Source organism: Mus musculus, chromosome 13, assembly GCF_000001635.26.
Source record: "Mus musculus strain C57BL/6J chromosome 13, GRCm38.p6 C57BL/6J".
NCBI lineage: Eukaryota > Metazoa > Chordata > Mammalia > Rodentia > Muridae > Mus > Mus musculus.
Window position 1 is genome coordinate 95,643,773 of NC_000079.6, and position 21,472 is coordinate 95,665,244.

A 21,472-nucleotide genomic window follows, 5' to 3' on the forward strand; every position below is an offset into this window, starting at 1 on the left:
GAGCCTGTGCCCTGGGGCTGCACTGTGCTCCCCACTGCCAGCCTCGAGCCCTGGAAGGCAGAGGTGGCGCTGGCCTCATGACTGTTGAGCCCAGATCCAGGCCACCGGTGGGGTTCTCAGGTGAATGAATCATGCCTTCCATGATTTGACAACAAAAGAAACAGATGTCACCAAAGCAACACAGATCCCAACACGGCATACCTAAGATGCTTGTGGCAGTTACATGAGTAGTTGAGTGTCTGGTAAAAATCAAGAGAGACAGAATGCTTTCTCAGGCATATTAGCTGGGCTTTTGTCTCAAATGCAAACGTCAGCAGTTGGGACACAGAACTCAGGATGTGTGTGTGTGTAATGTCATATTAATGTGTAGTGGATTTGGCTTAATGCTGCTTGCATTCTTATGTTAATTTGGGGTCCCCCCCCAAAAAACTGTTTGCACAAGAGTCTACAAGTTCTGCATGCAAGACACTGAGGGACCCCCCACCCCCCGCCCCAGTTGGTTCTGACTGGTAGATAAAGTTGCCGGCAGCCAATGGTGGGGCAGGGCAGACAGAGGCGGGACTTTGAGGATTCCTGGACAAGGGACAGAGGAGAAGGAGAAGGAGATCTGCCAGGCCTGGAGAAGGAGAAGCAGAGGAGAGTCACCATGCTTGAGGAGAGAGTAGGACAGAGAGGCATGGCTGCCACGTGAAGGAACTGGGAAAGAACAGCCTAAGACGGCTGCCTTATTTGGTCCAGGGAAGCCAAGTTAGAATACAGGATTTAGTAAGTAATAACTCGGGATTATCAGTGGGAGGTAGATTAGACAAGTGGGGGTTAGGAAGTGGCCCAACCATTGAGTTGTTTCAGGGATTACAAAATATAAAGGCTTATATGTGTGTCTTTCATCTGGGAATGCAGAACATTGGGGGTGGGTAGCCTGTAATGTGCCATTGGGATTTATTTAAATTATTTAACACTACATTAATGCATGCTTATTCCTGTGTGCACCCTTCCTATCCTTTGGTCTCTGTCTCATCCCAGCATATGGCTACTCTATGTGCCCATATGCATATTTGTCTACGTAAGGTCTTGAGTACTGTGTTGTTTCGTAAGCATGAGCTTTTGATGTGTGCTGCTTTCATTTATAGTGTTTGGTGGGGGGAAATCTCTCTTTCCTACCCTTCCTGCCAGAGAATTATGGGGCACAGGGATGAGAAAGACACTACTTGTTTTTAAATGTGAATGTTTCATTGAAATCTGTGAGGGCAAGAGGGGCGAGACCCTATTGCCAACGGAACCACATGGAACACGGTGTGGATCTAGAAGCTTCATCCTTACTGGATTCTGTGCTGGATGGGGTCTCGCACACTACCACAAGTGGTCGTCCGTGCTATTCTGCCGTGAGCCCTGTGAGCTCTGATAATGTCTGGCCTGGCAAGACATGCTCAGTGGTGAAGTAGTGACCTGAACATTGTGAGAGCAGCCAATGTTTAGTAGATTTATGGTCCACTCCACAAGATGGAGCCTGAATTTGGTAACATTATTGGAATAAGAACCTATGGCTAGACAGTCCTAGGTCCTAGGCAAGAACCTACTACAGCCATTCTGCTAAATGGACACAAGTTATTGGACCAGCCTCTAGCAACCTATCATTATAACTGCAGATTGAAGCATCTCTCAACACTTACGAGAGAAGCTTCTATTTGTAGTAGATGATGCTCAACACAGAGACCCACAGCTAAGGTTTAGAGAATAAGACACTACAGAATGTTCAGCACCAAATGAAACACAAAACTACTATCACCAAAGGCTCGGTGTGGTGGTTTGAAAAGGTTCCGTCCCTATGTGTATGAATGAATTTGTACGAATGCATGGCCACAGGGATTAACACTATCAGTAGGTGTGGTCTTGTTAGAGTAGGTGTGGCCTTGGTGGAGAAAGTGTGTCACTGTGGGGAGTGGGCTTTGAGGTCTCTTATATGCTTGGGCTATGCCCAGTGTGACAGTCTCTCCTTGCGGCCTGTGGAAAAGTCAGTTCTGTCTCCAGGATCATGTTGGCCTGCGTGCTGCCATGTTCCTTACCATATGGTAATGGACTAAACTTCTGAAACTATATGCCAGTCCCAATTAAATGTTGTCTTTTATAAGGGTTGCCATGTTTGTGGTGTCTCTTCATAGCCATAAAACAGAACTGAGACAGTCAGTGATCATCGTGAATAAGGAGGTAAGAATGTAAGAGCTGAATGTCGTGGATGGCTGTCAAGGGCACAGGGTCTTCTGGATGGAGCGAGGGGTGCACATGAATGCACAGCGGTGGTCACAGCATGCACAAAGACCTGGGTAAGCCTGAGCCAGACAAATCTCCATTATGGAGAGGGTAGCTGGGTACGAAGTTCCACCCCTAGCTGGGGAGTTGTCAGCCATTGTTAGTGGCTAGGAGAGGAAGGGTCAGTTTTGTTCGAAGAATGTAACCCTAAGATGCCAATCACAGTTCTGGGGAAGACCACATATTCCAGAATATTTGGGCAACACAAATTGGCCTTGATGGGAGGGAAGGAGAAGAGGACACAAAGTTGGGGAGGAAGAGAAGACAGGGATGGATCTGAGAAGAGAGGGGTGAGAGATTGAATGTAATCAAGTCATGTGTGAAATTCTCAATCGACTAATGAGATGTATATTAGAGAAGCAGGGCATAACTAGTCAATGTTTCTGAGCATGCCCAGGATTAATTTAATAAGGAATGAGCATAAACCCAGTCTCTCACATGTATCCCTTTTAACCTTGTTTTATACTAACAACAAAGTTGGGCTGGCTTTATAGACCATTCTAATATTTAGGTCCCCCCCCTCAAATGATCATCTGCTGGTTTGATGGATACATGCAATGTATTTCCATATTCACATACTTCTCAGTGGATTATGACCCACTTCTAAGTAAAGCAGCCCCACTTGAGCCTTCGAGGGTCAGGCCATGCTGCTGCAGACATGGACCATTAGCCCCAGACTTACTTTATCATGAGGCTTCTGCCATCGACGGCCTCGCCATCTTTGACGTCATACTTGCTTGTCAAGGAAAGGGAAATCTCGGTTTTGGAGAGTTGATTTAATGTGTTTTCCTTGTTAGGGTCATTGGGGTCAACTGCTCCTTCCCCTGTAAGGAAAAAGAACAAAACAATGTTATTTTTCCAGCTCACTCCATGGTGACTGCCTCATACGACAAGATAAGGGTTCTAAGGAACAGAGCAGACTCAGGAATTAGATGGGAGATTTACGGGCCTCATAAAGTCTGCGTATTCTAGGACATCTGGACTGGATTTTAAAGCATTTGAACCCTTAAACCTTAAAATAAAGTGGGGCATAAATATTCACAAAAGAACACACTTTAAAAAGGAAATCGTAAATAAAAGAACCCGTTAGAAAACCCAGGACTGTGTCCTATTTGGATGGGTTCACTTTTCATGTTTTCCTTCTTTGTGAAACAGATCTAAGTCCTTTCCATTGTCTCCAGGGCTTCAACAAGAACAGATTGTTCTGTATCCCAGGATGTAAGAAATTACAGACTTTTAGTGAGGGGAGTTCTGGAGGGTTGAACCCAGGGCCCATGCACATGTTAAACATGCGCTTTCCCACGGAGCAACACCCAGGCCCTGCACTAATGAGTTCTTCCTGTGTCAGTGAGGCAAAGGAGAATGAGCATCAGCTGCAGATAGTTTCATGCGTAGGGGGAAGCAGCCCTTGTCTACTTCCCCCTCAGTCCTGGGACCCTGTCTGGCTTGACCCTGTGCAGGCCCGGAGTGTGCTGCCACAGTCTCTGTGAGTTCATATCATATCTTCTCTTATCTTTCTGCTGCTTCTTCATAGATCTCTGAGCCTTGAGGGGAGGGGTGTGATGGAGACATCCCATTTAGACCTGAGTGCTTCTAAGTCTCTCACTCTGCACATTGCCTATTTGTGGGTCTCCGTGTTCATTCCCATCTGCTGCAAGGAAATCAGTTTTCTTCAATGGAGTCTCATTCAGTGGGCATATTAACCATACCTGAGGGCTGGTCAACACAAAATGAAGTCAAGAATATGTTTTTAGACTTTTGTCTAATGTTGTTTTATTTGGGCATTCTTTTTTTTTTTTGGTCTTATTGGTCTCTTGTTTATCTTAATTTCTGATTGTGTGTGTGTATGTGAACATGCACATGCGTGCATATGTGTTGTGGGAGGGTTGTGTGTTTCCTTTTCTTTCTTTTTTTAAAGATAGAAAATATAAAGTTTGGTGGGTGGGGGGCTGAAGAGGTTATAGGATCAACACTGGAGGGGAAAACATGATTGACATATGTTGTATGGAAAGTTTTTTTTTTCCCGAAAGAAAAAAAAAAAGACAATGGTAGTTATTACCCCTTAAATAAATGAGGGAGGACTGGAATACGTTCTTACCGAGAAAGGACTCCACCGTGGGCACCTCCCCCAGAGACTCCAGCAGCTCGTTCAGTAGGTCACTCTTTTCAGTGGCAATGGCATCCTGATGTTCCAGCAGGAGCTAGACACAGAGCGACAAACACACAAGGCAGCAGTCAGTCCCCATGGCCACCTAGGCTCACAGGCTTCCGACTCTAGTGCCTCACTGTTTCTCCCAGTATTGCTAACCTTTCCCGATCTCTCCTCTGTCTCTCTCTGTCTCTCCCTCTCTCTTGCTCTCTCTCTTTCTCTCTCTGTCAAGATTCTCAGCATCCTAGCTGGGTAGGACTATTGGTTGCTTCCCTTCTCTATAGGGGTAGAGGTCAGGGGGTTTGCTGTGAGACTGGGCCTTTTTGTAACACCAGAGGCTACCCCCATGAAGCATCACCACCATGATGGTCTAAACATGAGCTGGACAAGGGCACAAGTAAACACACCAAAATGGACGGGGGAAGCCATGAAGCCTCAACCCACCCCCAAGAATCATGGGCAACTGAGGAGTGTTTAGAACAGGAGAAATAGTCTCCCCCAGGGAAGAGTACACTGATGTGCTGTCCAATACCCAAGCCGGCCCCCAAATCATACAAATAACATTACACAGACTGAGTGGGTCATATGTAGAAATACACATGTATGTGCATTACATGCATTCAGTAGCAATCAAAGAAAAAGAAGAGGCCATGAATTTGAGAGAGAGCAAGGAGTTTTTGAGGTTCGGAGGGAGGAAAGGGAGAAAGGTAATTTTATTATAAGCTTGAAAATACATAGAGTTTATAAAACAATTTTATTTTTAATTGTGTGTGTTTGTGTGTCTCTGTGTGTGGGTTTGTGCATGTGAGTAGTGTTTACAGAAGCCAGGGGAACTGCAGGCAGCTGGGAACTGAACTTGGGTCCTCCGCTAGAGCGGAACATGTTCCTAGCCATGGAGCCATTTCTTCAGCTCTGCTTAGATATTAAAAATAGTTCTGACGGTTATTAAAGTTGCTGACACAGACATAGTTTCAACTTTTGTCTCACGGGGAAATGCCAGTGGCACATTAAGAAACTGTAGCAAGGGCTGGAGACGTAGCTTGCTTGAGTGCTCACCTAGAGTGCATGGAGCCCTGGGGTGGATCCTAAGCACTGTATTACGTGGGTGAGCTGGTGCAGCCTGTAATCCCAGCACTAGGGAGATGGAAGCAAGAGGAAGGCTTAAGGGCAGCCTAGGCCTTCTGACCCTAGTTGGAATCATCAGCTGGGTCAAAATGGCCACCAAAGGGGAAACCTCATGTCCATTGTCTCCTCTGGGGAATGGAAATGGTTTCTAGTAAAGTCAACTTTGACAAGCTCTGCTAAATTAGACAGAGGCTAACAAACATCATGCTGCATTCTAAATAGATTACAAGAGACCACGATCCAATATACTCTCTGTGATGGTTTGTATATGCTTAGCCCACTATTAGGAGTGGTCTTTAGGAGTGGCCTTTTTGGAGTAGGTGTGTCACTGTGGGCATGGGTTTTAATACTCTGACCCTAGCTGCCTGGAATTCAGTCTTCTAGCAGCCTTCAGATGAAGAGGTAGAACTCTCAGCTCCTCTTGTACCATGCCTGCCTGGACATTGCCATGTTCCTACTTTGATGAACCTGTAAGCCAACCTCAATTAAATGTTGTCCATATAAGCGTTGCCTTGTCACGGTGTCTGTTCACAGCAGTAAAACCCTAACTAAGACACCCACCTTGACCCAGTCTCCCCAGCTGGAGCCACTGTCCTGACTTCCTATTTTATTTACCAATCATCTTCAGATATTTGGAAAGAAAACTAAAAGAGGCTGAGGGTGGTCCCCAGACCACAATACAGATGGCTTTTAAAGTCTTCCTGACAGGCTCAGCTACAGCAGAAGGTGTCGCTCCAAGTCCAAGCCTTGGCAGCTGCCCTGAGGTCAAGGGCAATCCAGCAGAAGGAACAGGGGAGATTTGCCAGACCCCATCCCACCAGGGTCCAGCCAAAGTCAACTCTGCCAACATGGGCCTGTTTTAAATGTGGCAAGGAAGGACACTGGTCCAGCTACTGCCCCAACCCTCAGCAGCCCACCAGGCCACGCCTATTCTGCTAGCAACCTGGCTACCGGAAGTCAGAGTGTCCTAATATGGGCTCATTCTCTGTGCCATGCCATGGAGGTCAAGCTCCATCAGCACAGACACCTCAAACTCTTCCTGCCTTAAAGCTCCTCGACTTGGTTGAGGACTAACAGCACCAGGCTTAGGGACTTCCTCATCCCTGCAGAGTTCAGGGTGATGCTCCAGGTAGCAGGTAAGTCCATCACCTTCCTGGTGGACCCAGGGGCTACCTTCTCTGTCTTGACTACCCACTTGAGGCCCATGGTTTCATTACCAATTTCTGTTAGGGGGGTAGATGGGACCCCCTCCATCCCACCCAAGGCTATGCCACTTCCCTGTATTCTTGCAGGATACTTTTTCTTACATTCTCTTCTGGTCATGCCCGTCTGCCCAGTACCTTTACTTGGCCGAGACAGCCTCAGCAGTTTGGAGTCACCCTCTCTAATCCTCATAACCTCTCTTGACTCTCACAGATCCCTGCCTCAGACTACTCTGTCCCTACCCTGCTGGATCCTGTTGGCTCCCAGGTATGAGATATCTCCACCGTGGTAATTACTACCCACTGCCAGCCAGTCCTCATTCACTTTAAGCACCCCCCTCTTCCTTCCCTTCCAGACCCCAATTTCCCATTTTTAAGACCCACTACTGTGGTCTCAAGCCAATTGTTATCTGGCTCCCATCTCAGGGATGAGTAATTCCTATTGACTCACCTTGTAACACCCCAATCTCCCTGTGTGTAAGCCCTCTGGTGCTTCCCGATTGGTTCAGGACCTCCACCACATTAATGAGGGGCTCATCCCAATCTACTCTGTGGTTAAGACCCTACATCCTCCTCTCTAACGTTCCTCCTACAACTTCCTGGACCTAAAGGATGCTTTCTTCACTGCCCCCATTCATGCTGACTCTCTCTTGCCTTCACTTGGGGAGGACCCTGAGACATGGGCAGAGAGGCAGCTTGCATGGACTGTCCTCTCTCAGGACTTTCAGGATAGCCCACACTTCTTTGGCCAGACTGTGCCCAGAACTTCTCCTTTGACCTATATACTTCTTCAATACACAGATGACCTCCTACTTTGCAATCCCTCCCTGTCTCTGTCCCAGAGGTCCATGTCCTTGTTTCTAAACTATCTTGGCTTCCTGGGATATGGCGTCTTGCCATTTAAAGCTCAGCTATGCTCTCCCACCGTAATATACTTGGGCATTCAACTCAGCCAAAGTTCTAAGACCCTCACCGCTGATGGAGTGTGGATTCTGAGAGAACTACAGCCTCCATGTTTGAGCCTGGTGGGATTCTTTAGGCATTTGAGCCCCAATTTTGCTATTATGGCTAAGCCAAGGAGACCTCCCACCCACTGAGCTATATAGAGTTCACCACCATTTTTTTCCTACTCCACAAATCCCTGCTTATTCCCTGGACAGGCTAAGAAACCCCATTTGCTCTTGTTCCCCAAATCCTGCCCTGAAGAAGAAAATTCTGGGCTAACATATCATCTCTCCATGTCTCTGAGTCTGCCACTATCCACTCATGAGTGCCCACCCAGGGGCTCAGCTTTTTACCTTGTATGGGCATCATCCCAACTCATAGCTCACAGGTCATTATCCTGAGCCTAAGACCCATAATCCCCCTTGCTTTAGCTCAGGCTTGTGGATTCACTGACTTCTGTCTACAAGATTGGTGAACCTGACTGAGAGTGGCCTCTCAACAAACCTGCCTTTATACTCTCAGTTTCGCTTGAATTGGCTCATTTCCTTGGTTGAGAAACCGTGGAACTGGAGTTACAAATAGTTGGAAGCTGCCAGGCAGTGGTGGCGCATGCCCTTAATCCCAGCACTTGGGAGGCAGAGGCAGGGGGATTTCTGAGTTTGAGGCCAGCTTGGTCTACAGAGTGAGTTCCAGGACAGCCAGGGCTACACAGAGAAACCCTGTCTTGAAAAACAAACAAAACAAATCAAAACAAATAGTTGGCAGCCATCACATGGGTGCAGGAAACCAGACTCCTGTCCTCTGCAAGAGCAACAAGTGCTTTTAACCTCTAAGCCATTTCTCCAGTAATCCATACTCCCCTTTAAAACCAAACCAAAAGACGGGTTCTGAGGACTGAACTTGGGTCCCACTGAACTAATTCCCAGAATCCCCCACTCTCCACCCCTCCTCCCTTAGTATAGTTGGTCAGGAAACAGAGTGACAAGGGTTGGGTGTCGTCCTTCCTGGCCTTACAGGAAGTGCTGTTGCTCTTTAAGATTCAGTAGGATCGCTGGAGGCTTAAGACAGGAACAGCAATAAATGCATCTGTTTTTCTCTTCATTTTTAATAACTAAGTCGAACCAGTGTTTCTTGGTTATTGGCAGCCCTGGGGTCAGGAGACAAAGGTACTCCCCTCAAGCTCCTAAACTGTGAATCATAACCATAAAGCCAGTCTTTCCTGAGATATTCATATAACATCAAAGCCACTCATTTAAACTACACCCTGTCTCCTAAGCCTGTTCACAGCTGTGCAGCCATTACCAATGTTAAGGACTTTCTGCCTTTCTAAAGCTAAATAGACGTTTTTCGTGTGTTGGTTTTGAAGACATGAGTCTCACTGGGTAGCTCAGACTGGCCCGGAACACACTATCCTCTGTCCTCAGCCTTCCCAGCACAGGGCTTACCAGTGTGTGACCACACAACTGGCTTGGAAAACATTTCATTTATTCACCTACTGGTGGATATGTGACTAGTGTGGATGTCGCTTGTGTGACAGACTTCTCCAACCCTGCCTTCTAGTCTTCCAGATCTGGAAGTAGAACTATGGGTCACATGCTAGTTGTAGATTTTATTTCCAAGGAACTCCCATATTTTTCATAGCAGCTGCATCATTCAATATATCCATCAATACTGTATATAAGCATTCTGCTCTCCTCCAATCCCTGCTAACACTCTTTCTTTTCTGTTTTTTTTTTCCCAGCCACACAATGGGTGAGAGATGGGATCTCATTTGGCTTTATGTAGCTTTCTCTCATCATTAGTGCTGTTGCATTGTTCATGTGGTTGTGGACCACTGATACATGAACAGTGTACCCCAGTCTTTGGCTCATTTTTCCATCAGGTCTTCTGCCTGCTGTTGAGTGGCAGGAATCTTTCTACCAGACACATCCCTTGCAAATGCTTTCTCCTATCCCATGGGCTGCCTTTTTTAGCTGTGGTGTTTGATACCTAGCTCTTATATCAAAACTGGATCATTTGAGCCAGGCATGATGGTGCATGTCTTTAGCCCCAGCACTTGGGAGGCAGAAGTAGGTGGATTTATGTGAGTCTGAGGCCAGCTTGGTCTACAGAGTGAGTTCTAGGACAGCCAGGGCTACATAGAGAAACCCTGTCTGGAAAGACCCAAAACAAACCAACCCACAGAAAAGCCAAATGGAATCCTTTCTCTTCTCACCATCGAGTGTTAGAGGATTGTGCATTTAGATGCAAAATCCATGGCAGACAGAACAGTGCAATTACGTTTGCTTTACTCTCTTAGTTGCAAAGTTAACTTTTTGATGACACTGGTCACAGTAACTGTCAACTTTGGTGACGTTCATTTCTTTCTGTTGACTTCTGTGTATTTTGTGTCTTATCTATCATTTCACAGCTTCCTCCCGGGCCATGAACATTTACTCATATCTTATTCCAAGAATTTTATACCTTTCACTTTTGCATTTAACTCTGTGATTCATTTTGAGAGAGAGTTTCCTTTGTGGACAGGGTTTGAGGAAGGGATCCAGCTCCATTCCTTAGCATGTGGATTTGAAACTATCCCAGCACCAGGAAAAACATTTTTTTTTCCCAGTTTAAATGGGCTTAACCCCTAATTAAATGCATTAGCAGTAAATTTAAGGGCTTACATCTGGGCCATAAATCTTAATTATCCACATTCTCTTGTCAATTTAATCCAATATCTTAATCTGTAGAATTAATGAAAGGCTGTTTCCTTATTTACTTTTGAGACAGCATGTCTCTGAGTAGCCTTGGCTGGCCTGGAACTCACTATGTAGACCAGGCTGGACTTGAACTCACAGCAACCCACCAGCTCCTGCCTCCAGAGTGCTGGGATTAAAGGTGGCTCAGCCTGAGGGTTGTTTAACGCTGAGTTTTCTTAACAGTTCCCTGACACTTGCCAATTGTGTGGGCAATGGCTTTTTTCTCTTCTCTCTTTCTCTCTCTCTCTCTCTCTCTCTCTCTCTCTCTCTCTCTCTCTCTCTCTCTCTCTCTCTCTCTCTCTCTCTCTCTCTCTCTCTCCCCCCTCTTTTCTTCCTCCTCTATAAATGATATTTTGACTTATAGTATGTGATAGCCTGGTACTTGCTGTGTAAACCAGCCTCATACCCATGGCAGTTCTCTTGCCTCCGCCTTGCTAGTACTGGGATTTTAGCCATGCAGCACCACACCAGGAGCTGACTGCATTTTTAACCGAACAGCAGCCTCAGATGCAGAGCTTCAAGGCAAAGGAAAGAACACATCCAATCCTTTGGGTTCACTTTATGCATTTTCTTAAAGAAAGGTTCTCACGTGTTGCAGGTTGGTCTTGACCTCAGTATGCAGTCTAATCTGCTCCTGATCCTCCTGCCTCAATTCCCTGAGTACCGAGGTTACATACATGTACCTCTACATTCCATGCATGCAATGCTGGAGCTCAGAGCGCACTAGGTGAGCAACCAACGGGGCTGGGTGCTTAAGCACATCACATTTATTTTCTTCTGAAGCTTCTGTGTATGGCAAGGGATGCTAGTTTCTCATGATAGACATACTTAAATTTAAAGTAAACAACTATGCATTGCTTTTTGAAAGTGATTAGTTTCAAGGAAAGACACAGCGAGATGGTATAAAGACAGAAAGGCAGAAGCTTGAAGGGTGCCTTTTTTTTTTTTTTTTTTTTTTTTGGTAGAGGCGTTAGAGAAGAAAAACCACAGGATGGTGAATTTATGTTCTAGTTCTTGCTGGAGACAGGACAGCCGATTTGGCTGCTATCTCTGAAATGGAAGATTTATTATAGGTAGCCAGTGTCTACCCTTTATCCTGTTAATTAGAGAATGTAAATCATTTCCTGAAAAACGTCGGCCTTAAAGAGCAAATGCTGAAGCTCTGTGTTTCACAGAGAGCCAGGAGCAAGCACACAGCCTGTGAGCTTGGCAGGTCACGAAGCTGACGAGTTGTGTCTGCCACAGACGCCTCCTCACTCAGACGACAGACAGACTGGGCTGTGACGCACTGGCCTGTTACAGCTGCTCCCAATCCAGCACAAAGGCACTTCAAGTCAGTCCCCAGCCCTGTCCCCAGGACCTGTTCTGTTTTCAATTCTTGTCAGCACAGGAGCAGGCTATTCTCTTTAAATCCCAGCGGTCGAAGTGAACTCACTAACATTTTTCTCTCTGCCACCCGTGAGAAAGAACCTCACACTCAAAGGGAATGTCTCGCCACTTCTGCATGTCCACATTCCTTCCTGCAAGCACGCAACCAAAATGACCGTATTTATTTGGGTTAAATAATGTCCCACCGTGAAACTATGCCGGGGCCTAGCAAACACAGAAGTGGATGCTCACAGTCAGCTAATGGATGGATCATAGGGCTCCCAATGGAGGAGCTAGAGAAAGTAGCCAAGGAGCTAAAGGGATCTGCAACCCTATAGGTGGAACAACATTATGAACTAACCAGTACCCCGGAGCTCTTGACTCTAGCTGCATATATATCAAAAGATGGCCTAGTCGGCCATCACTGGAAAGAGAGGCCCATTGGACTTGCAAACTTTATATGCCCCAGTACAGGGGAACACCAGGGCCAAAAAGGGGGAGTGGGTGGGCAGGGGAGTGGGGGTGGGTGGATATGGGGGACTTCTGGTATAGCATTGGAAATGTAAATGAGTTAAATACCTAATAAAAAATGGAAAAAAAATAATGTCCCACCATAGGGTCAAATATAAAATGTGCATGTTCTTATGTACTTATTCCTTACAAAGTTACTTTTGGAAGCAGTTCATTGTTGGACAGGAGGCTGATGAACTCAAGTCCACTCATTTAATTGGGACACATTGAGAGTCTGTGGCAAGCACCAGACAAATTCCCTGTTTCAGCCTTGGAAGACAAAAGTTAAAACTGGGTCCTTCTTTCCTCCAAACCCACATCCAAGCTGTGAAAGTGCTTCATGATGAAGATAGACGTCCAAGCAGACAGCGCACCCCACGTCTAGGTGGTCTAAAGTACTGGGGTCTGACTTCTGAAGGTTCGATGCTAGGGAGGCAACCTTTAGTGCTGAGTACAACCAACACAAAGTCGGATTTATTGTTCACTGAAATATCTGGATTTCTAGAATGTTGGTGTGGACATGAATCTCTGGGATCATTAGGATGTAGGATCTCTGGGGGGCCTGGGGTACGTTTCTGAACCATCCCAGGTCCCTGTTTAGACTAGCAAAGCTTAAAATTGTTCACGAAAAAGTTAGCTTTTCCCAAACCTAATCCCCAGCTGAGCCCGGTGGCTCATATCTGTAATCCTACCACTTGGGAGTATCTTAGAGAAGATCATAGTGAGTCTGAGGCTAGCCTGAGCTACATAGTCATTTCTGGGTCTAGCCTGAGCTATAACCCCCCGCCCCATTCTGACTGAATTAGGTGATATTGTGCTACACTGTGGAGGTGCATGCCTGTGGCAGAAACAGGAGGATCTTGAATTTGAATCCAGTTAGAGCTAGCTAGCAAGTGACAGTCTTGCCTTGAAAATAAATAAATAAATAAATAAATAAATAAATAAATAAATAAATTCCACAAACCAAACTTAATTCCAATTGCATTTGAAAGCAAACTAAGCTCCAATTAGCAACACAACCTCTGTTGCCCAGCTTCTCCTTATCATAAAGGATGGAAAGCCACCCAAGGCTTCCCCAGTTCCTTCCTGGGGTCAGTCACTGCGGGAGTGCAGATGGCTGATTGGGATGCTTGCATGTGACCCAGGCACTGTCTGAAATTCTAAGAAACCTGGTTTTAAAACAATGGCAACCCATCCCTGCAGGAGGGGGTTCCTTATCTGCCCACATAGCTGCATAGCGGTTTTCCACCCCACCCCCTTTTCTAAGCCGCTTCACTTCCTGACCTTTTGGCTAAGATTAAGTGATGCACATCCCAGCATCAGAAGAGGGAGAACAGTCTCTGTTTATCAGAAAATGTCTGCAAAAACAGAGCAGAGCACTCCCAGAGGGGCGGAAGCAGGCGGGTCTAGACAGCACAGCTCCGGTGGGCGAGCGAATGCCGGCCTTGGGCTTCTCTTGGGTTTAAACTGTTCCTATATCATGTTGTATTGCAAAGGTTAACTCAACTGTCTTGCTTGGGAAGGGTTTTACTAAGGTCTGAGAGCCAGGGAATAATTATGGGAGAAGCCCACTGGGTTTAAAAACAGACCCAAGCGCACAGGCAATTTCTGCTGGGACTAGGCACTTCCCAGTGAATGGCTGTCTGTCCAGGGTCTGGGGCCGAGACCCCTCTTTGACCCACTTACTAAATGTGTATTGATGATTTCTTCTATGGAGATATAAATAACTGGCTTGCTGACGGTCACCAAATCCGTGTATTTGTCCATATTAAACTTCTCTTCCGGTTCAGGGACATCACACGCTTCTTGAAAATATTTCCTAGAAATAGGGAAAAAGGGGGGTGTTACGATAGTCAGATTTCTAAATGAGTGACTTTACTAAAGTTTTGAAATGTTAGTTAGAGCACCCCCTTCACCCCAAGCTTGGGGCACTTGTTAGCATCTTCCAGGGTGGCTCACCAGTGCTTGCCCATGTTTCTGGATGCTGGACCTCAAACTGATTCTCAGACAGGAAGAGATAAATGTGGGCCTCGGTCCTGTGACCCAGGATGATCAAATCATGGATGGGATTTCTTAACAATGTTATAATGTTAAAAATGACCTCTGGAATTCCAATGAAAATGTTAGGAGGAAGAATTCCTTGGGGGTGGGGAGCTGGCCCAATGGGTGACGCGTGAGCACCAGAGTGCATAGCTCAGGCACTGCATGTGGGGGTGCTGGCATGTGCCTGAACCTCTACTGATGGAGAGGAAGGCAGAGACAGGCAGATTCTGGGCGCTCATTGGCCAGCCAGCCTAGCCAAACTGTTGAACTCCAGGTTCAGTGAGAGGCCCTGTCTTACACCTAAAGTAGGAGGTGACACAGGAAGGCACCCAGTGTCAACCTCTTTCATCTCAATACATGTGCATACATATGCACACGACCCACCCAATGCACACACACGCTTAATACACATGTAAATGACCATTTGTGTATGTATGTATGTTTGTATGTTGAAGATTGATCTCAACTTCTATGCACACGTGTGATATGTGCATATGTAATACGTGTGAGTGTAATATGTGTGTGAATGTATAATATGTGTGTGTAATATATACGTGTGTGTTTTATTCTATACAGTTTCAAGTGTTTCTCATGCCTGAAATCTTCTATGACGTTTTCTAGGGCACCTGAGACCTCTGTACTTGAGCTGATTTCTCCCTCCCCAGCCCTGGGTTGGGTGGGGCAGCCATGTTTCAGGGGTTATTAGGCTCCTCGGTAATAGAAGGTCTTCCTCCTAGGTTTTGCTTTCATTGTTCATGGGGTGCTGAAGAATTAAGAATATAAATACCAGATTAAATATGAGTGAAAGAGAAAAAGGGATGCATTTAGGAGGATAGTCTTGGGAAACAGGAGACTGACAGCAATAACAAGGAAAAAGGAGCACTCGGGAGACAGAGGCAGGCAGAGCTTTATGAGTTCGAGATCAGCCTGATCTACAGCGTGAGTGCTGGGCTAGCCAGGGCTACATAGGGAGGTCTTGTCTCAAACAAACACGAGAAGGAAAGGGAGCTAAGAGCATTGAGGGCTTGTGAGGAACACCTGCAACATTGTTTCTCCTTAGTGAAGAGAACTAAAATTGGCTCTGAAGAAATGGAAACGTCCCCACTGGGAGAGGATTCGAGGCATCCTTCTCGTCCCCACTGGGAGAGGATTCGAGGCATCCTTCTCATAAACGGTATAGACGCCACTCAGGGATGGGAATCAGAAGATAAACTGTGATCCCAGAGGAATGGGAAGTCCCTGTTCAAGTGAGGAGGACAGAGGTCACAGTGATGTCACATAAGTTCTATAAGCTGCTGCAGATAAGAAAGCAAACACAAGCCAAGATGGAAGTATCTGTTCAGAGCGTCCAGATGCATAAGTGACCGTCAGCAGTGGCTCTCTCCTTTCTCTGTTCTCATGGAATCATTAGTGACAGGATTAGGAGAGCGAAACAGAGGCAATAGAATTAACTCCTATGTGCGTAATGGAGAAGGGCTTCAGGACGGGGCAGGCGTATTCACACAGGATCACCTATAAATACAAATGCTGGGGATCCCCAGCCTTCCCAAAGGAATCACATCATTTCCTACCATTGTTGCAGAGAAAGCAAATTCTTCCCAGTTGGAAAACGATGGGGGGGGGGAGTAAAGCTACCTTAAGTTCAACAAAACAAAACTCAGTTATTTTGAGTGTCTTATTCTAAATACTATGAGTGTGTCCCACATTAGGGAGAATGTTTTATCAGAAGCACAGATCCTAAAGCAGGAAGGACTCAGTGTAGCGGGATGGAGGGGGTGAGGTGGGAACAACAGGCCTGGCTGGGAACATCTTGTCTGTTCCTTTCCTTCATTATCCAGGGCAGTTGCTGGGGATACAGCCTCGTGGGGCATCTGCCTTCCTCAGTGGGCTCGGTTCTGCGGACAGACTATCATTCTTGTCTGTCCTCCCACGTTCTTTATAAGAATGGACCTTCTCACCTGAATTCCTGGTAGGTCTCTGACAAATAATTGTTCATTGATGACAAATGCTCATTCTCGCCCTCAAACAGCTTGTTGGAGGCTGCGTGTTGCAGAACCTTTGCCACAGATCCCAAGTTTCTCCTTTGGTTGGAGTTGATCTGACCTCCGGCTGTCATGTCAATGATGTCAAAGCCATCGGGAGCCACAATGGCTGGGTTCATATACCGGTAGTATAGGAGATTTCCAACAATCTGCACAAGGGAAAAGGGCATTTTTTAAGAGACAAATGAGCTCTAGTTGCTTTTTATCTTAAGTATACATTCATTTTTTTTTCCATTTCCATTTTCTGCAGGAGTGGGTCATTTTCAGACATGAATCTTTTTTAGCTTTTACATTTTTAATAATTACATCACTTATCTGTCTGTCTATTTCTTTATGTGTATGTATACACACATGTTGTGGTGCACATGTAGAATTCAAAGGACAACTTGTAGAGGTTGATTCTCTTTTATCTACCATGTGGGTCTTGGGGATCAAACTTAGGCTGACAGACTTGGTGACAAATATCTTTACCCACTGAGCCCTCTCATGAGCCCCTGACACGCTTCCTTTACTAAGTATTAGATCAAGGAGGTGAATACAACCACATGCTAACATTACATGTCACACAGTTCTTTTCGGTGAGAAATAGGCTTATGACCTGCAAACATTCTAATACAGAGAGTTGCAATGGTGTCTATCAAGTTTCTAAATTAGTCTCAATAGACAGTAACCTCAACAGGTATCACACAGATGATCTACAACTATAGTCACACAGGAGGAAGAATGTTACACAACCGTCCAATTCTGGCTCAGAACCCCCCAGAGAAGCTGCGGTGAGGTTGCCCTTGAGAGTCTACCTTTAACAGCTCTTCTTCCGTGGCATCGGGGAATTTCTCACGGATCGAGTTCTTCAGTACTTTGGCTATATACCTCAATCCATAACTATATGTGGAACAGATGACAAAAGAAAGTAATGGAAAAAGGCTAAGTGAGCAAAAGACAGCAAATTGTTCCAGTCAACCAAAGCTCAGCCTAAAAATGCAACATAAAGTGAGATGCGATGGAGTCACGGGGTTTCCGCTGCCAGAGTCACAGGGCTTCCACTGCGGCTAACACCTGAGCGCTGGGTGTGGCCACAGCCAAGGTCGTGCGCCTTCATTAGAGGGTGTTATGAATTAAAATCATTGTGCAGGCCACCTAGCATTTCTGTTTTGTTTGTTTGTTTGTTTGTTTGTTTGTTTGTTTGTTTTTGTTTTTTTTAAAGATAGGGTCTTGCTATATAGTCCAGTCTAGTCTCATATTCATGATTACCATGCCTGGCTCTAGATCATAACGTTAAATAGCAAACATGACACAAGAGAGAATTCCTGTCTTGACTCCAGGGGCTTAGGTAATATTCCAAGAACTTCAGTAAAGACTGCTAAAGTCGTTATGAATCAACTCACGGCAGCAGATCGAGGGAAGAAATGATGGAGCCCAGGACTTTGTCGGTGACCTTCCTCAGGTTTTCAATAGATGCCTCCAGTTTATTCTTCACCTCCGGGTATGTCAGGGCTTGCTCTGTGGTGACGTCGTAAGGCAGCTTGCTGAAATACAACATGGGTTCAAATGAACAGTTGCCGAGGTACACATATGAGCACGAGCGTCCCACTAGCTGGCTCTGTAGTCAAGCTCCATGGGATGAACTAGAGGTTGCCCATGACTCCAGCAAGGGGGCTAAGTAAGATACACATAGTGCACTGTCCACTACTGATGAATCAGGAAGGACTCTAAACATCCCTTCTAGCTCTAATGGAGTGATAAAGGGTAGACCAAGTTTTGTAGACTCAGCTAATAGTTTTTTCTTCCTTCCCTCCCTCCTTCTTTCCCTCTCTCCCTCCTTCTTTCTGTCCCTTCTTTCCTCCCTTCCCCTTTTCCTGATGACTGAACTCATAGCCTTGTACATGCTAGGTTAATGCTTTACTATTGAGCTGCAACCTCTACCCCTATTTTCTTTTTTAAAGTTTCTGAGAATCTCAGTCTGGCTGGCCTTTAACGTTACCATGTAGGCGAGTACGTCAGTTACTCTTCTGTTGCCATGACACAACATGACCAAGACAACTTATAAAAGAAAACATTTAATTTGGGGTTGATGGTTCCAAAGGGTTAGAGTCACAGCAGGGAACATTTCTGCAGGAAGGCATGGCACTGGAGCAGTAGTGGAGAGCTTAGATGCAGATCAGAAATCAGAGATAGTTAACGGGAAAGGCGTGGGCTTTTGAAGCCTCAAAACCCACCCCCAGTGACACACCTCCAGCAAGGCCACACCCACTAATCCTTCCCAAAAAGTTCTACCAACTGGGGGCCAAGTATTCAAATACATGAGTCAATTGGAATCTTTGTCCTTCAAACCACCACAGAGGCTAGCCTTAAACTTCTGATCTTCATGCCCCTATCTCCCAAGCATTAGAATGGTAGATGTGTTCCACCATGCCTGGCTTCCTTTACATTTTTTATGCATTAAAATTCTTATGCTTTCATTGTAGTAAAAAGAAAAACAAAACCAGAAAAAAACCAAACACCTGCATATAAGCAAGTAAGAAAATAGCACTGATTTTTTCATATCTTATTAATTAACATGCTAAGCCCCTCTGTGTATAGGTGTATAAGCCTCACACACTCATGGGTACAATGGAAATATGTACATCCGAGACCCTCAAAATCCTAGGTATATGCATATACATAACTGATCTTTTTAAAAAATGGGTTATTGGACTGGAGTATAAAAGAAAGGTATAACATGACCATATCAGCAGTGTCGGTAAATACAACTCTGCACTGTCCCTCTAACAGGGACTTACTCCATTATGTGGTATGAATGCATTTACTAAGTAAACCCCAAAGTAAATATTTTGAGTTCCATGACTTCTCACTCTGACAAACAGTGCTATGACAGCCACCTACATAACTCTCTGTGTTTCTCACTTATGTCCCCTTGTAGGGAAACAAAAGCTTGCGCTCTTAGATCACAAACTCCTCCAGAAGAGGCCGAGCCCACCTGCACCAGGCTGCTTCCAGCTACTGAGGAGGAACTGACAAAGGATTTTTGGTCTAGCATTAGAAGCACAAAGAATAAACAAGGAATGGAGTTCTCAGAGCTGAGACGACAGGGAGCAGCTGCTTCTGAGATGTGAAAATACCATTGACTTATGAAGAGGATGCTGGGATCTCACTCAGCCAGCAAAGTGCTGATGCACGAGGGTGGGGACATGCGTGATAGTGCCTGAGACCAGGATGGAGGTCTCCTGGAAAGCGAGGCCAGGGATGCTGGTGAACACTTGTAAATCCCAGCTCTGAGGTGAAGGGGGCAGGTGGGATGCCTGGAGCTCACTGACCTGCCAGCCTCACTGAATTGTGAATTCCAGGCCAGTGAGACATCCTGTTTCCAAAAAGGAGAGTAGAAAAGGTATATCATGACTGCGCGCACACGCACGCACACGCACGCACACGCACGCACATGCACGCGCACACACACACACACATCTAGGAACTTGAACAGCATAGGTTTGTTAAGGGAAGATTACATTTCAGATTAAAAAATTACTTTTGATAGTAACTTTCTTTTTTTCCCCTTAACAGGGCTTAAGACGTGTACACATGAACACAAGGGGTTGCAGAGATGGCTCAGAGGTTAAAAGAACTAGTTTCTCTTGCAAAGGACCCAGGTTCAATTCCAAGCACCCATATTGAGGGCTACAACCATCTATAGCACATATCTGAGGGGACCTGCTGTCCTGTTCTGACCTCTCTGGGCACCAGGTATAAACATACAATGAAGGGTAAAAAAACATACAAACTTAAAACAAAACAAACAACCAAAAATCTTTAAAAATTAATGATTGCAAAGCATGACAAAGCCAGTCACCCCACTGCCCCTGTTACCTGGCTTCTCCAGTCTGCGTTTCCAGTTGGTTCACCCAAGCCTTGTACACCTCCACAGGGTTGGTGTTAATGACCAGGGCCTTGTCCTCAATGATCTCTTTCACCACTGGTGCCAGGAGCTGGCGCAGGGTGTTCTGTCCCCGGGCGCCTCTGTTGAAGCTGACAACCATCTTGATGACTGTAGGGTTGCCTGTCACTATGTCTTGTACCTGGTCCACCTTTGATCTGGGAAAGCCCAAGTCAAAACAAGATGGTTGACTTCTTTGGAGAGAGGTTTAAACAAGATAGACTATCCAAGGCACCTAAGAGCTTTGTTAAGTGTCTTAATCAGGGTTTCTATTCCTGCACAAACATCATGACCAAGAAGCAGTTGGGGAGGAAAGGGTTTATTCACCTTACACTTCCACATTGCTGTTCATCACCAAGGGAAGTCAGGACTGGAACTCAAGTAGGTCAGAAAGCAGGAGCTGATACAGAGGCCATGGAGGGATGTTCTTTACTGGCTTGCTTCCCCTGGCTTGCTCAGCCTGCTCTCTTATAGAACCCAAGACTACCAGCCCAGAGATGGCACCACCCACAAGGGGACCTTCCCCTTGATCACTAATTGAGAAAATGCCTTACAGCTGGATCTCATGGAGGCATTTCCCCAACTGAAGCTCCTTTCTCTGTGATAACTCCAGCCTGTGTCAAGTTAACACAAAACTAGCCAGTACATGGAGTTTTATTTTTCTTCATATGAAACAGAATTAATACGGTTGCAACATAAGCTGCCACTTATAAGATGTGCACTTCTTACCCAAGCAACTCAAGGCCTGGAAAATTAAGCTACAGCTTCAGTCTCATCCTACAGGGAGGAACAAGCTGCAAATGGACGACGACTAAGATAGTGGGTGACCCTGTCCTTCTGCTCACCCCGGGCAGCCCTGTCCCTCTGCTCACCACAGGCGACTGTCCTTCTGCTCACCATGGGTGGCACTGTCCCTCTGCCCACCATGGGCAGCACTGTCCCTCTGCTCACCATGGGCGACCCTGTCCCTCTGGTTCACCTCATTTTGAAGTTTTTCTTGGGTGAACAAATTGCCTCAATGTCTTCAGATGCCCTTTAAGGTCACTGCCATGTGGCATCTGGCTGCATCCCATAGCTGAGCTGCCTGACTCTGAAGACCTCCTCTGTCTAAGACT

General features: G+C 45.9%; 1 protein-coding gene and 1 long non-coding RNA gene across 4 annotated transcripts in view; one reads left to right on the forward strand and one right to left on the reverse strand.

Annotated features, from left to right (window-relative positions):
- Iqgap2 (IQ motif containing GTPase activating protein 2) overlaps nucleotides 1-21,472 on the reverse strand; it is a 265,104-nt gene that overhangs the window by 16,596 nt on the left and 227,036 nt on the right. For all 3 annotated transcript variants that reach the window (XM_011244681.3, NM_027711.1, XM_011244682.1), the window contains 7 exons: nucleotides 20,291-20,515; nucleotides 17,815-17,955; nucleotides 17,227-17,311; nucleotides 16,346-16,578; nucleotides 14,031-14,163; nucleotides 4,406-4,508; nucleotides 2,990-3,131 (listed from right to left, as the gene is read on the reverse strand). In XM_011244681.3, the coding sequence (XP_011242983.1) occupies nucleotides 2,990-3,131; nucleotides 4,406-4,508; nucleotides 14,031-14,163; nucleotides 16,346-16,578; nucleotides 17,227-17,311; nucleotides 17,815-17,955; nucleotides 20,291-20,515 (1,062 nt within the window). The remainder of the gene's footprint in view (nucleotides 1-2,989; nucleotides 3,132-4,405; nucleotides 4,509-14,030; nucleotides 14,164-16,345; nucleotides 16,579-17,226; nucleotides 17,312-17,814; nucleotides 17,956-20,290; nucleotides 20,516-21,472) is intronic.
- On the forward strand, nucleotides 542-16,350 carry Gm52063. The gene is made up of 3 exons (XR_003950700.1): nucleotides 542-765; nucleotides 15,448-15,561; nucleotides 16,226-16,350. It is a non-coding gene; the product is annotated as a predicted gene, 52063 (long non-coding RNA).